This window comes from Perca fluviatilis, chromosome 17, assembly GCF_010015445.1.
Source record: "Perca fluviatilis chromosome 17, GENO_Pfluv_1.0, whole genome shotgun sequence".
NCBI classification, from domain to species: Eukaryota; Metazoa; Chordata; class Actinopteri; order Perciformes; family Percidae; genus Perca; species Perca fluviatilis.
The window spans coordinates 30,728,851-30,740,718 of NC_053128.1; the positions used below are offsets into that span (position 1 = coordinate 30,728,851).

General features: G+C 42.8%; 1 protein-coding gene across 3 annotated transcripts in view; it reads right to left on the reverse strand.

Moving 5' to 3' along the window:
* Positions 1 to 11,868, reverse strand: part of LOC120545874 (seizure 6-like protein) — a 119,076-nt gene that overhangs the window by 29,620 nt on the left and 77,588 nt on the right. For all 3 annotated transcript variants that reach the window (XM_039780500.1, XM_039780499.1, XM_039780501.1), the window contains exons 8-10: positions 9,392 to 9,586; positions 6,975 to 7,113; positions 3,404 to 3,600 (exon numbers count right to left, since the gene is read on the reverse strand). In XM_039780500.1, the coding sequence (XP_039636434.1) occupies positions 3,404 to 3,600; positions 6,975 to 7,113; positions 9,392 to 9,586 (531 nt within the window). The remainder of the gene's footprint in view (positions 1 to 3,403; positions 3,601 to 6,974; positions 7,114 to 9,391; positions 9,587 to 11,868) is intronic.

Here is an 11,868-nt window from a genome sequence, read left to right on the forward strand (position 1 = left end):
GGGGGGGGGCATATTTTGTGGTGGGGGGGCTATTTGGCTGCTTGGTAAACTCTGGGCTTGTGTGCAGATGAGAGCCGCTGTGAGACGGTGCAACAAATAGGACGTGATTGAATAAGGGCAGAGGGAAATGAAAGGAAAGACAAAAAAAGAGGAGAGGGAAAGGGAAGGGGGGGGGGGGGAAATGGAGTCGACAGTTGGAGGAGAAAAAGGCTGAATGAAACCGAACGGGAAAACGGGAATGAACGAAGGTGAATAAAAGGATGAAGCCGGCGTTATTCTTTATCTTTATCATGATGTTTGTCAGTAAATCGCAAGAAAAACACAGAATCAATGGACCCGATCAACCCTAAACAGTGTGTTAGGTCCTGTCTGTGTCCCTCAGTCTTTAAAAACACACACAGAGTACATTTACTCTAGTACTGTACTCATTGGCTTCATTTCCGAGGGGTGTGAGGGGTTACAACCCTTATTATAATATATAATATAATATAATATATCTTATTATAATGATGAATGAAAAATATTAACCGTTGTAAAACATCATAGGTGGTTGGCGGTCTCGTTTCCATGTAATGTCCTACACAATCTGGACTCTGGTCATAACGTCTACATCTTATAACTTATTCCCTGTTATATATTGTTCTGTTAATATTTAATAATAAGCTATTGCACTGTTCAATCCCTGCATTGTTCACTTTTGCACTACCACCACTGCACACACTCTACCATATAACACCTTATCATAGTCATTGCATCACATGGTCAGTCCATACCAGACCTTTGGAATCACTTCACAAATTGTTGATGGTTGTTATAGTTGTCTAAGCTACTGGATGCCTAAAATTTACCTTGGGATGAATAAAGTATCTATCTATCTATCCATCCATCCATCTATCTATCTATCTATCTATCTATCTATCTATCTATCTATCTATCTATCTATCTATCTATCTATCTATCTATCTATCTATCTATCTATCTATCTATCTATCTATCCTACCTACCTACCTACCTACCTACCTACCTACCTACCTACCTACCTACCTACCTACCTATCGGCAAGCAAAGAAAAAACCTTTCTTCTGTTCAAATTCTTGCAGTAAAGTTCACCATGAATGTAGGCAATGAAGTGTTTGATGCCCCAAATCTCCTGGACCCCCAAGTTATAATACCCCCAAATGTTGAACCCTTGACTGTACTTACAGTTTTTTTACAATTGCTTACACACTAACATTAAAACTTTCCCACAATTCGCAAAACCTTACACTCAAGGAGCAAAACACCGGCCTAGATCTGCACAACTGTATACGCACACTGTCAGCTTCACACTTTTTGCAAAACATCACACACAGTGATTTGCAAAACACTAAACACACTTGTATGCATTTGACACAGACATTTATCATGATATCATGTCCTTGCAATTACAAAGTAAAGGCTTTCAAATGAACACACCCATGTACCAATTGGTTAAACACAGCCACCAGGTACGCAAACACATGATGGCTTAATTGTAGACACACCAATCAGGTTTAAGCACTATATGAAATGCAGCAGGTAAGTTCACCTGCCCTCAGCCAAAATGGAAGGAGTCCGAAGAAGAAGACTTGAGAGTGAGAGGGGGAATCCACAGAGGAGGAGAAGGAGGTAGAGGAAGAGGACCAGCCAGAGGTAGAGGGAGAGGGAGAGGGAGAGGAAGACCTGAAGAATATGCTCAAAGAAGAAGAGGACCAAATTTATCAAATGAAAGTCGCGCTAGTGGACCATGTTGTGAACCACGGACTGACGCTGAGGGAGTAGCAGATATACAGCGGCATCTGTCATAAGGACATTTCAACAAGGAAACTCTGTCTACAGTTACAGTAATCAGCTGATCATTGGATGCACCATATCAGCACTTTTGATACCCCTCCCTGGGACATTTGAGGATTGAGGGTCGAGAACGACAAGGAGGAAGGGGGCCCATATTCACGCGAGGGTTTACGATCTGCAGCCCCAGGCTCAGGTAGCCCTCATTGAGGCCCCAGGCTCAGGTAGCCCTCATTGAGGCCCCAGGCTCAGGTAGCCCTCATTGAGGCCCCAGGCTCAGGTACCCCTCATTGAGGCCCCAGGCTCAGGTAGCCCTCATTCAGGCCCCAGGCTCAGGTAGCCCTCATTGAGGCCCCAGGCTCAGGTAGCCCTCATTGAGGCCCCAGGCTCAGGTACCCCTCATTGAGGCCCCAGGCTCAGGTAGCCCTCATTGAGGCCCCAGGCTCAGGTAGCCCTCATTCAGGCCCCAGGCTCAGGTAGCCCTCATTGAGGCCCCAGGCTCAGGTACCCCTCATTGAGGCCCCAGGCTCAGGTACCCCTCATTGAGGCCCCAGGCTCAGGTAGCCCTCATTGAGGCCCCAGGCTCAGGTAGCCCTCATTGAGGCCATGGAGGACGCTGGTGACCAAGTCGACGCCGCAGCTACGCAAGGATGGATTCGAAATTCAAGACGGTTGTCTTGCCAATGAGGATATATCTCCTGTGATGTTGATGACATTCTCTGGCCAGATCCTGCTAGGCGAAGAGATAATGTCTAGTATTTTTCTGTACTTTTTCAGATCTTTTTTTTTTTCTGTGATTGTAACCTGTACTGGATACAATATTTCAGGTTTGTCTGTTGTTTGCTGAGCTAACCGTGTTATGCACACTACTGTAGTAGCATGAAAACTGGGACATGTTTTGTTGGTGATTCTCCATGTCGACATGTTGACTGATTTGGGTATTATGGAGAGAAATAAATTATATTTTCCTCAGTCTGCAGCATTGGTCTTGTGTAGTGTTTGGTGAACTTATTGTATATTTTCACGTTCTCTGTGTAGTTCATTTACAGTACTCTAATCGCTGAGAAGTAGAATTGCTAAAAGTGTTTTAGGTTAGCAACAGCAGTGTGTATTTGGTTCAAACATAATTAAGTCATATGGAACGTGTGTGTTTCATATGGTAACAAAATATGTTGTTTATAAATTAGTGTATAGTTTTTGCAAAGGGTCTGAGGTGTTCTGCTAATTGTGTGTAGTGTTTTGAAAAAGACTGTGACTGTTTTCAAAATTGTGCTTAAGCAATTGAAAAAAACTAAGTGCAAATTTAAGATACTTGTACTTTACTTGAGTGTTTCCATGTTCTGCTATTTTATTTGACCAATGATAGATAGATAGATAGATAGATAGATAGATAGACAGATAGATAAACAGATAAATAGATAGACAGACAGATAGATAGACAGACAGACAGACAGACAGACAGACAGACAGACAGACAGACAGACAGACAGACAGATAGATAGATAGATAGATAGATAGATAGACTTCATTGTCCACCCTCTGTTGTTTTGAATGTGGTTTTAAGTCTGAACTATGTTGTTGTTTGAGCTCTCACCCATGTAGTTGATGATGAAGCCCTCTCCCTTGCCGAAGACGAGCCCCGCTGGGTCCGAGTGGAAGGTGACCGTCAGGTCGGGGGTGGTGGACGAGAGCTTGAAGGGGCCGCTTCCCCCGACGTACCGGCCCAGGATGCGAGCCGTGACCTCGTCGCCGTCGGTGATGGTCAACATGTCGCTGTCACTGATGTTCAGTCTGAGGACGGAGAGGGAATCAGAAGCACAATACTTTATTGATCCCTTCAGGGAAATTGTTTAGTTGAAGTTGCTCAAAGTCAAATTCAAAGGTAAAAAAATAAATAAATAAAGAGCGAGTCAATAAGTGTATAAAGTAACATAGCTACTGTAAGAAATTACATTACATTACATGTCATTTAGCGGACGCTTTTATCCAAAGCGACTTACAGTTGCTACATATGTCAGAGGCCGCACGCAAGTGAGAACGGGTTGTGAAAACATTATTTTAAAGGACAGCGCTGGTGATATTGAAACTACTTAGTTTAGTTTAGAAAAAGATCTGCTGGTTTGAGTTCAAATCAAAGGTTACTTCACTTTCGGTTAAGGTCGTGCAGGGGCGACCAATAATCAGTCGGGGGGGGGCATTTTTAAGAATACAGCTGAGAAAATAAGCTTAAAAATACAGAAAATATTGGATAGGATACAATGTAATTCTGCTAAATAAAATCATCACATTCATTATTAATTCAACTTGTTTTCATTTCAAGTGTGTATCCAAATACAAGGAGGGGGCAGGCCGCCATCTGTGCTGCCTGCACGATCCAACATGCGCATAAATACGTAGTAGAAAACGTGACGGTGTCCCTATCACGCGTGCGTTGAAACACTTGACGGCCAGGCGGCATATTTTTGTACTAAATAATAGCGGTGTCAACAATAATCGATTCGGCGATGCATCGCAATGCACGACTCAGCATCGATGCGGCAAAGTGCCATAATCGATTATTATCGACATTATGTTTATGTTCTGGCCTTGTTTTATTGTTGTTTTATTGAAACTATTCTTTCCTTTGCCTTTGTGAGCTGGTTTGGGTCCCTCACTCTTAAAAACAAAAACAGGCTGCAATACATTACTAAAGTGTGTGGAAAAATTTCCCTGAACTCTCTGAGACAACTGAAGAAGGCCCAGTCAGTCCTGGCTGATATAAGCCCCCCCCCCCCTGAACAGCTACTTCATGTTGTTGCCGTCTGGCCGCAGATTCTGTCTGACTAAATGCAGGACAAACAGACACAAAAACTCTTTTGTTCCTGCTGCTATAGGTTTTGTTAATAATTCAATGTGAGATGTGGACTTTTGTGTCGTATGTATTTACTTGTGTTCTCCATCGATAGTGTCTGTTGTCTGTATGGCTTATGTGTCGTTTATGTTGCAATTTATTTGCTGCAAAACGAATTGCCCCTCGGGGATAATAAAGACTCCTTGACCTTGACCTTGACCTTGAGTGGACAATAAAGTTGTGAAGTTTCAATTACATCTGTATCAAAGATACAGGAGAGTGATAATACACACATAGCAGCCAATAAAATCTGTTGTTCAATATCTGACTGCTTGTATTGCCTCATGACTGATGAAAAATTTGCCTTGTTGTGTGCAGTAGACTTTTGATGCATCGCAATGCATCGTAGAATCGAATTGAATTGAATCGTTACCTGGTGAATCGTAGTCCAATCGAATTGTGAGGGCAGTGCCAATGCACACCCCTACTAAATAAACAGCGGAGTGACCACCACCGGACTTATCATTAATACTTTAATTTTTGACACAAAACCCAGAAAAATGCAGAGTTTTGTTGCGGGGCAAAAATCCTTGATTATGCTGCACGTTTTCTTAAAAAATGCGATGGAATATGCGGGATATTTATGCAATTTTATGCGATGAAATTGCGGGAACTTGCAAAAATTGCGGGAAAAGATATATGTGACTTTTTTGCAACAAAAATGCGGGGATTATGAAATCATGCAAGCCCTGCATATTTTGCGTGGAAATCTGCAATTTATGCAGCGAAAGTGCGGCATATTTGAAATAAATATGTGGACTTTGGCTGATTATGCATTGAATTATGCGATCGCATAATTGCGTTTTTCTGGAGGGACTGGTTAAAAGACCCTCAAAATAAAACTTGAAAATAACCGTTAAAATATATAACAGCTGTTACGTCAGTTCTACTTTACTTGTGCTCATTTAAAATATAATCACTCAATACTTGTCTTTATTGTTATTACTGTAAAAAGTCTTAACTTAGCTGTAGCCTGCTTTTCCCCAGTGTTTAGCTTGAGCCAACGTTATTTTAGACCGACTCAAGCTGTCAGCTAGCGGTTAGCCGAATTAGCTGTTAGCTAAACTAACGTTAGCTTCCCGGTGGAGGCTAACGGCAGACCGCTACAATTACGACCGGGAGTGCGGAACAGATCGTGCATTGTCGCAAATCCTCGTAAAACAGGATTATCATCATATTGCGCATGTCGGATTGTGCAGGCATGGAAAGAGACAGTTTTTTCAAGTATTTCTTTAGCACTTTGAGCACCACAAGCCGAGCTACTCACTTTGAAACTATCTAGACTGATAAACAGCATTACGGGTAAGAGGAAAAATATGTATTTTAGGGGAGGACTGTCTCTTTGAACAAAATAAAGCTTCTACACATACTGGCTTTACATGAAGTATTCATAGAGATATGAACGCAGGGGAAAGACAAAGGATTCAATCCAACAGCATCGGGGCAGAACAGTCTGAACAGCATGCTGTCTAATGTTGTCAAGTTTTGAATTTAATATTTCAGTGTGAGCCGGAACAGAGAAATACTATCACCAGACGGGGTGCTGGACCTCTCACTGAGCCTCCACCCCCCCCCGCGTATACACTTCTAATGATAACACTTGCTTCTCCATTGAGAATCCAGCGGGAGTTTTGATGTTTACAAGTCTGTGTGTGTGTGTGTGTGTGTGTCTGTATGTGTGTGTGACTATGTGCGCGTGTGTGTGTCTGTGTGTGCGTGCATGTGTGTTTGTCTGTGTGCATGTGTGTCTGTTTGTGCGCATGTGTGTGTGTGTGAGACTTTGTGCGTGTGTGTGCGCGCATGTGTGTGTGACTGTGCGTGCGAGTGTGCAAGTGTGTGTGTGTCTGTGTGTGTGTGTGTCTGTGCGTGCGTGTGCAAGTGTGTGTGTGACTGTGTGTGTGTGCATGTGTGTGTGACTGTATGTGTACGTGCGTGCGTGTGTGCGTGTGTGACTGTGTGTGTGTGTGTGACTGTGTGTGTGTGTGTGTCTGTGTGTGTGTGTGTGTCTGTGTGTGTGTGTGTGTCTGTGTGTGTGTGTGTGTGTCTGTGTGTGTGTGTGTGTGTGTGTGTGTGTGTGTGTCTGTGTGTGTGTGTGACTGTGTGTGTGTGTGTGTGACTTTGTGTGTGTGTGTGTGTGTGCATGTGTGTGTGTGTGTGTCTGTGTGCGTGTGTGTGTGACTGTGTGTGTACGTGCGTGCGTGTGTGCAAGTGTGCATGTGTGTGTGTCTGTGTGTGAGACTGTGTGTGTATGTGTCTCTGTGTGTGTGTTTCTCACAGTTGAACATCAAGCAGCACCCGTTTGTCTTCGCCGACATGTATCCTCCAGCTGCAGTCCTCTCCCTCTCCGTACCACTCGGGCCAGTTTGGAGACAGGATCACCCCACCCGGACCGGTCAGGTCGCCCCCACACTGAGCTGCAGAGAGAGAGAGAGAGAGAGAGAGAGAGAGAGAGAGAGAGAGAGAGAGAGAGAGAGACATGAGGACAAATTAAAGACGCTAAAGTTAGAAAACAAAACTTAGCGTTACTTACAGACGCAAAAAATCTCCTTTAGAGTCTCAGTTTCAACTAAATCCGATGTCATCTCTCTTTTTATTTTAGATTTTTTTTGTGACAGGACAGCTTAGACATGAAAGGGAAGAGAGAGGGGGAATGACATGAGCCTCGTGAGAGCGTCCTGATCTGGCGAGCTCCAGTTTTCCACTCCCAGATCAGTCTGGCATCTTGAGATAGAGGAAATTTGGAGCCGTTCGCCAAACGACCGACCAATCAGAGCTGGTTTTGAGGTGGGTTTAGGTGTGACACAACGAGAAGCGACTGTTCAGTCTAAACAACGCAGCGGCTTCCACGGATGAGATGAGCGTACTGTACGGACTATGTTTACATGCGTGTACAAAAACAGTGGGATGTTAAAACAAATCTACAATTCTTCAAATGATATTCTCTCAAAATGCAGATTTTCTGAGAAAATTGAGTCAGTATGTGCTTGTTATTATCAATTCAGACAACGCAATTGTATAATCACGATAATCTATATATGATTTAACCATGATATGATTCCACTGAAAGACAATAAATTATAATATTGAATTATCGCCCAGCCCTACTTCATAATAAACACTGCTCTTGGAAGGCATTTTTTGTGTGAACGAAACACAAAATAGAGCAGAACAAGTAGCCTTGTATAACAATTTAGGGTTTTCTATGAGAAAACCTCACAAATTATAAAGTTGTATGAAGTTATAATCGAGCCAGAGCGAGCAGTTAAGAGTTTACTGAATAGGTGAAATATATGAAACTGTGGTATCACTTTGGTGGTGCGTGGGTATATAGAGACACACGACAAAGGATCTTCTTTTACGAACTTTACTTGGCTCCGGTAACAGGTTAGTTTACAATCACAGCTGATGTTGTTCTGGATGATACACTGCGTTGTGTTGGCCTCTAGCTCTGGCACAGACAGCGTTAAGCAGTGTCCATGCAGGGAGGCATGAGTGGCTACTAGTAGAATTGAGTCTCGCGATGGTAAAACGTTGTCTAGATAGCTGAGTTGCATTCACTGACTTAACCCTTGGCTCGGAAAAATTAAAACAAAATACAAGACTGTTTATGGGCTTATGAACAGCTTAAACTGCCTTACAGTATCTACATGAGAGTGCCATGACACTGTCATGAACCTGTCATAAACATTTATGACATAACGCTTCTTTTAAGGGTAAGGGTTAGGGTTAGTAGCAGGGTGTAGTAGAACGTAGCAGGGCACTGCAGAGCGTAGCATGACATAGCAGGGCGTAGTAGAACGTAGCATGACATAGCAGGGCAAATGTAGGATGTATAGGCCGTGCAATGCTATGACGTAGCAGGGCAAGCAGGACGTAGCAGGACGTAACATGACGCAGGGCGTATTAGCATAGCGTGACGCGCAGGACGTAACAGGACGTAACAGAAGTAGTAGAACGTAGCATGACATAGCAGGCGTGAGGTAGCAGGACGTAGCATGACATAGCAGGGCGTAGTAAACGTAGCACGGCATAGCTAGGGCATGCGCAGGACGTAGCAGGGTACGAACGTAGTATGACATAGCAGGCGGTAGGACGTAGCAGCGTGTAGCAGGGCGTAGTAGAAGCGTAGCAGGGACTGCAGTCGCGTCAGTAACAGGGCAGTAACAGCGTGTAGCAGGGCGTAGTAGAACGTAGCAGGGCGTAGTAGAACGTAGCAGGGCACTGCAGAACGTAGCATGACATAGCAGGGCGTAGTAGAGCGTAGCATGACATAGCAGGGCGTAGCAGGACGTAGCAGCGTGTAGCAGGGCGTAGTAGAACGTAGCAGGGCACTGCAGAGCGTAGCATGACATAGCAGGGCGTAGTAGAGCGTAGCATGACATAGCAGGGCGTAGCAGGACGTAGCAGCGTGTAGCAGGGCGTAGTAGAACGTAGCAGGGTGTAGCAGGACGTAGCAGGGCGTAGCAGGGTGTAGCAGGGCACTGCAGAGCGTAGCAGGACCACGGCGACAGCTGCAACCATGATTTAGGTGCCACCCTAATCCGAGGGTACTAAGTGTCTGGTTTGGTTTTTGTCATGACAAGTTATGGTTAGGGTTAGAGTTCATGTGTCATGTGTTCATGACAGTGTCATGTCACTCTTATCTTACCTTCAGGTAAAGTGTTACCAAAACGGTTTTCCTTTCAGGGTTACCTTTGCATAGCGGCTCTGTGTCATTCCAGTAGGGATCCCTCGCACTGATGCACTCGATGACGGGCGGGCCTTGTTCCAGAGCGTGACCCGCGTCGCACGTGAACTGGACCACCGCGCCGACACCGTACAGCGGGTCAGAGGTCGTGAAGTTTCCGTTCTGGAGGTACGGCTCGTAGCAGTGGCCTCGCTCGAAAGCTGGAGGAAGACAACGAAAGAAACCCTCAGATAAATAGCTCAACCCTCCTGGTGTCCTCGGGTCAGATTTGACCCATTTTCAAAAAGCTTTTACATCAGAAATTTGGGTTTTCTTTCAACCAAATTTAAAGATAATAATAACTTGGATGGTTCCGTACAACGCTCTTCACAAGTAAAATAAATGATCAGTTCCCTACTTTCATTGAATTTGGTTTCTTCTTTTTAAATTTTATAGCATTTGAAAATAAAAAAACGATAAAAGAATGTTGAAAAAAGTGACAAATAAGTCAGAAAAAGATTCAAAAACGCGGGGGAAAAAAAAATCGTGAAAAAGCGCAGAAAACTAATCGACAAAAACTTTGCAAATAGTGACAAAAAATGTTTTTAAAAGTTACAAAAACGTCGGGAAAAGCTTCAAAAACATTGACAAAAGTAACAAAAGTGACAAAAACGACGAAAAATGTGACAAAAAAGTCGGAAAAAGATTCAAAACGCGGGGTAGCGAAAAAGCGCAGAAAAGTAAATCGACAAAAACTTTGGAAATAGTGACAAAAAAAATTTGAAAAAAATTTGAAAAAAGTGACAAAAACGATGAAAAAAATGACAAAAAAAATTGAAAAATGTGACAAAAACGATGAAAAAAGCGACAAAAACATCGGGAAAAGCGACAAAAGTGTCGAAAAAAAGACGACCCAAACGTGTGCATTTTAAATTTTGACCCAGAAAAACAGAAAGTTTCCTGGTCAATGGAAAGGCAACACAAGGCTTTTTGGAAATGAAATTCTCTCTCTCTCTCTCTCTCTCTCTCTCTCTCTCTCTCTCTCTCTCTCTCTCTCTCTCTCTCTCTCTCTCTCTCTCTCTCTCTCTCTCTCTCTCTCTCTCCATTATGACAGTATTGTATATTGGCAGTGGCGGCTTTAAGGTTAGAGACGCGAGCTTGTGACCGGGAGGTCGTTGGTTCAATCCCCAGACCGACAGGATAAAAATCTGGGTGGGGGAAAGTGAAAGAGCAGCGCTTGTCCCTCCCATCATCACCACCACTGAGGTGCCCTTGAGCAAGGCCCTTTACCCCCAACCGCTCCAGTGGAGCTGCTCAGTGGCCAGCAGATCAGACGTATGAATGTGGAACTGGGGGAATGTGATCAGGTCGTTCCTGCAAAAGAGAGGCTCTCTCTCAGTGAACCACCCCCGAATAAATAAAGGTTAAATAAAAACAAAACCTGTAATTTCCATAAAAAAAGACGCCAACATGATTTGGTAGCTTCTCCCTCGAAAAAACTGTAACCACACATCCATAAATCTTGTTTCCATTCGAAAAAGATAAATTTTTTCTCTCTTAGCTGACGAGGATTAACATGTTGGAAAAGATCTTTCCATCCCTCCACAATCCGACTGCCAGAAACTGAAAGCTTTAGCTCAGATTACGACCCACTTCAGCCAAAATCGACTTGGCAGCACACGGTGTGAGCAGAAACACGGAGCCCTGCAGCTCTCGCTTATTGTTTACACGATTAAATTGTAATTTTAGAACTATAACCAGTCCTTCCAGAAAAACGCTGAGTTTTTTTGTGATTGTTGGGGGCAAAAATCCTTGATTATGCGGCACGTTTTCTTAAAAAATGTGATGGAAAATGCTATATATGATATTTATGCAATTTTATGCGATGAAATTGCGGAAACTTGCAAAAAATGTGGTTTGATGAAAAAGAGAAAAAAACAGTGATTCCTCCAACACCCTGCTTTTTTTAAACTTAATTTCCAAAAATAGTTTACAGATATTCAGTCACTGCAATAAGTAAACAAATAAGATACAAAAATATATACAAATAATATAATATTAAAGTAAAAATAAAAGTAATATAAAATAAAAGATACAAAAGAGACAGAAACGATTTATAATATTATTAACGATTTCAAAAATCGTTAATAATAATAATAATAATAATAATAATAATAATAATAATAATAATATAGACAGCAGGAGCACTTAGACAAAGAAATGTGAGTAGACATCAGATATTAAGATAGCTTTCTTATTGGATACGAACTTAAGAGACTCAAAGTACAACATGTCAAATTCAACCTCCAACACCCTGCTTTTCGATGATGTTCACGTCGCGTAATTACGTCACTTCATAGCGTTCCCATGGCAACAGGGGAAAATGGCTGCTCTTGTGTGAAGTAAACCTATATTAGAAATTCTTTGAGTAAACGCAACATTTCTCAACTTTCTGCTAAGATATATGTGACTTTTTTTGCATATTTCCACCAGACTCCATGTA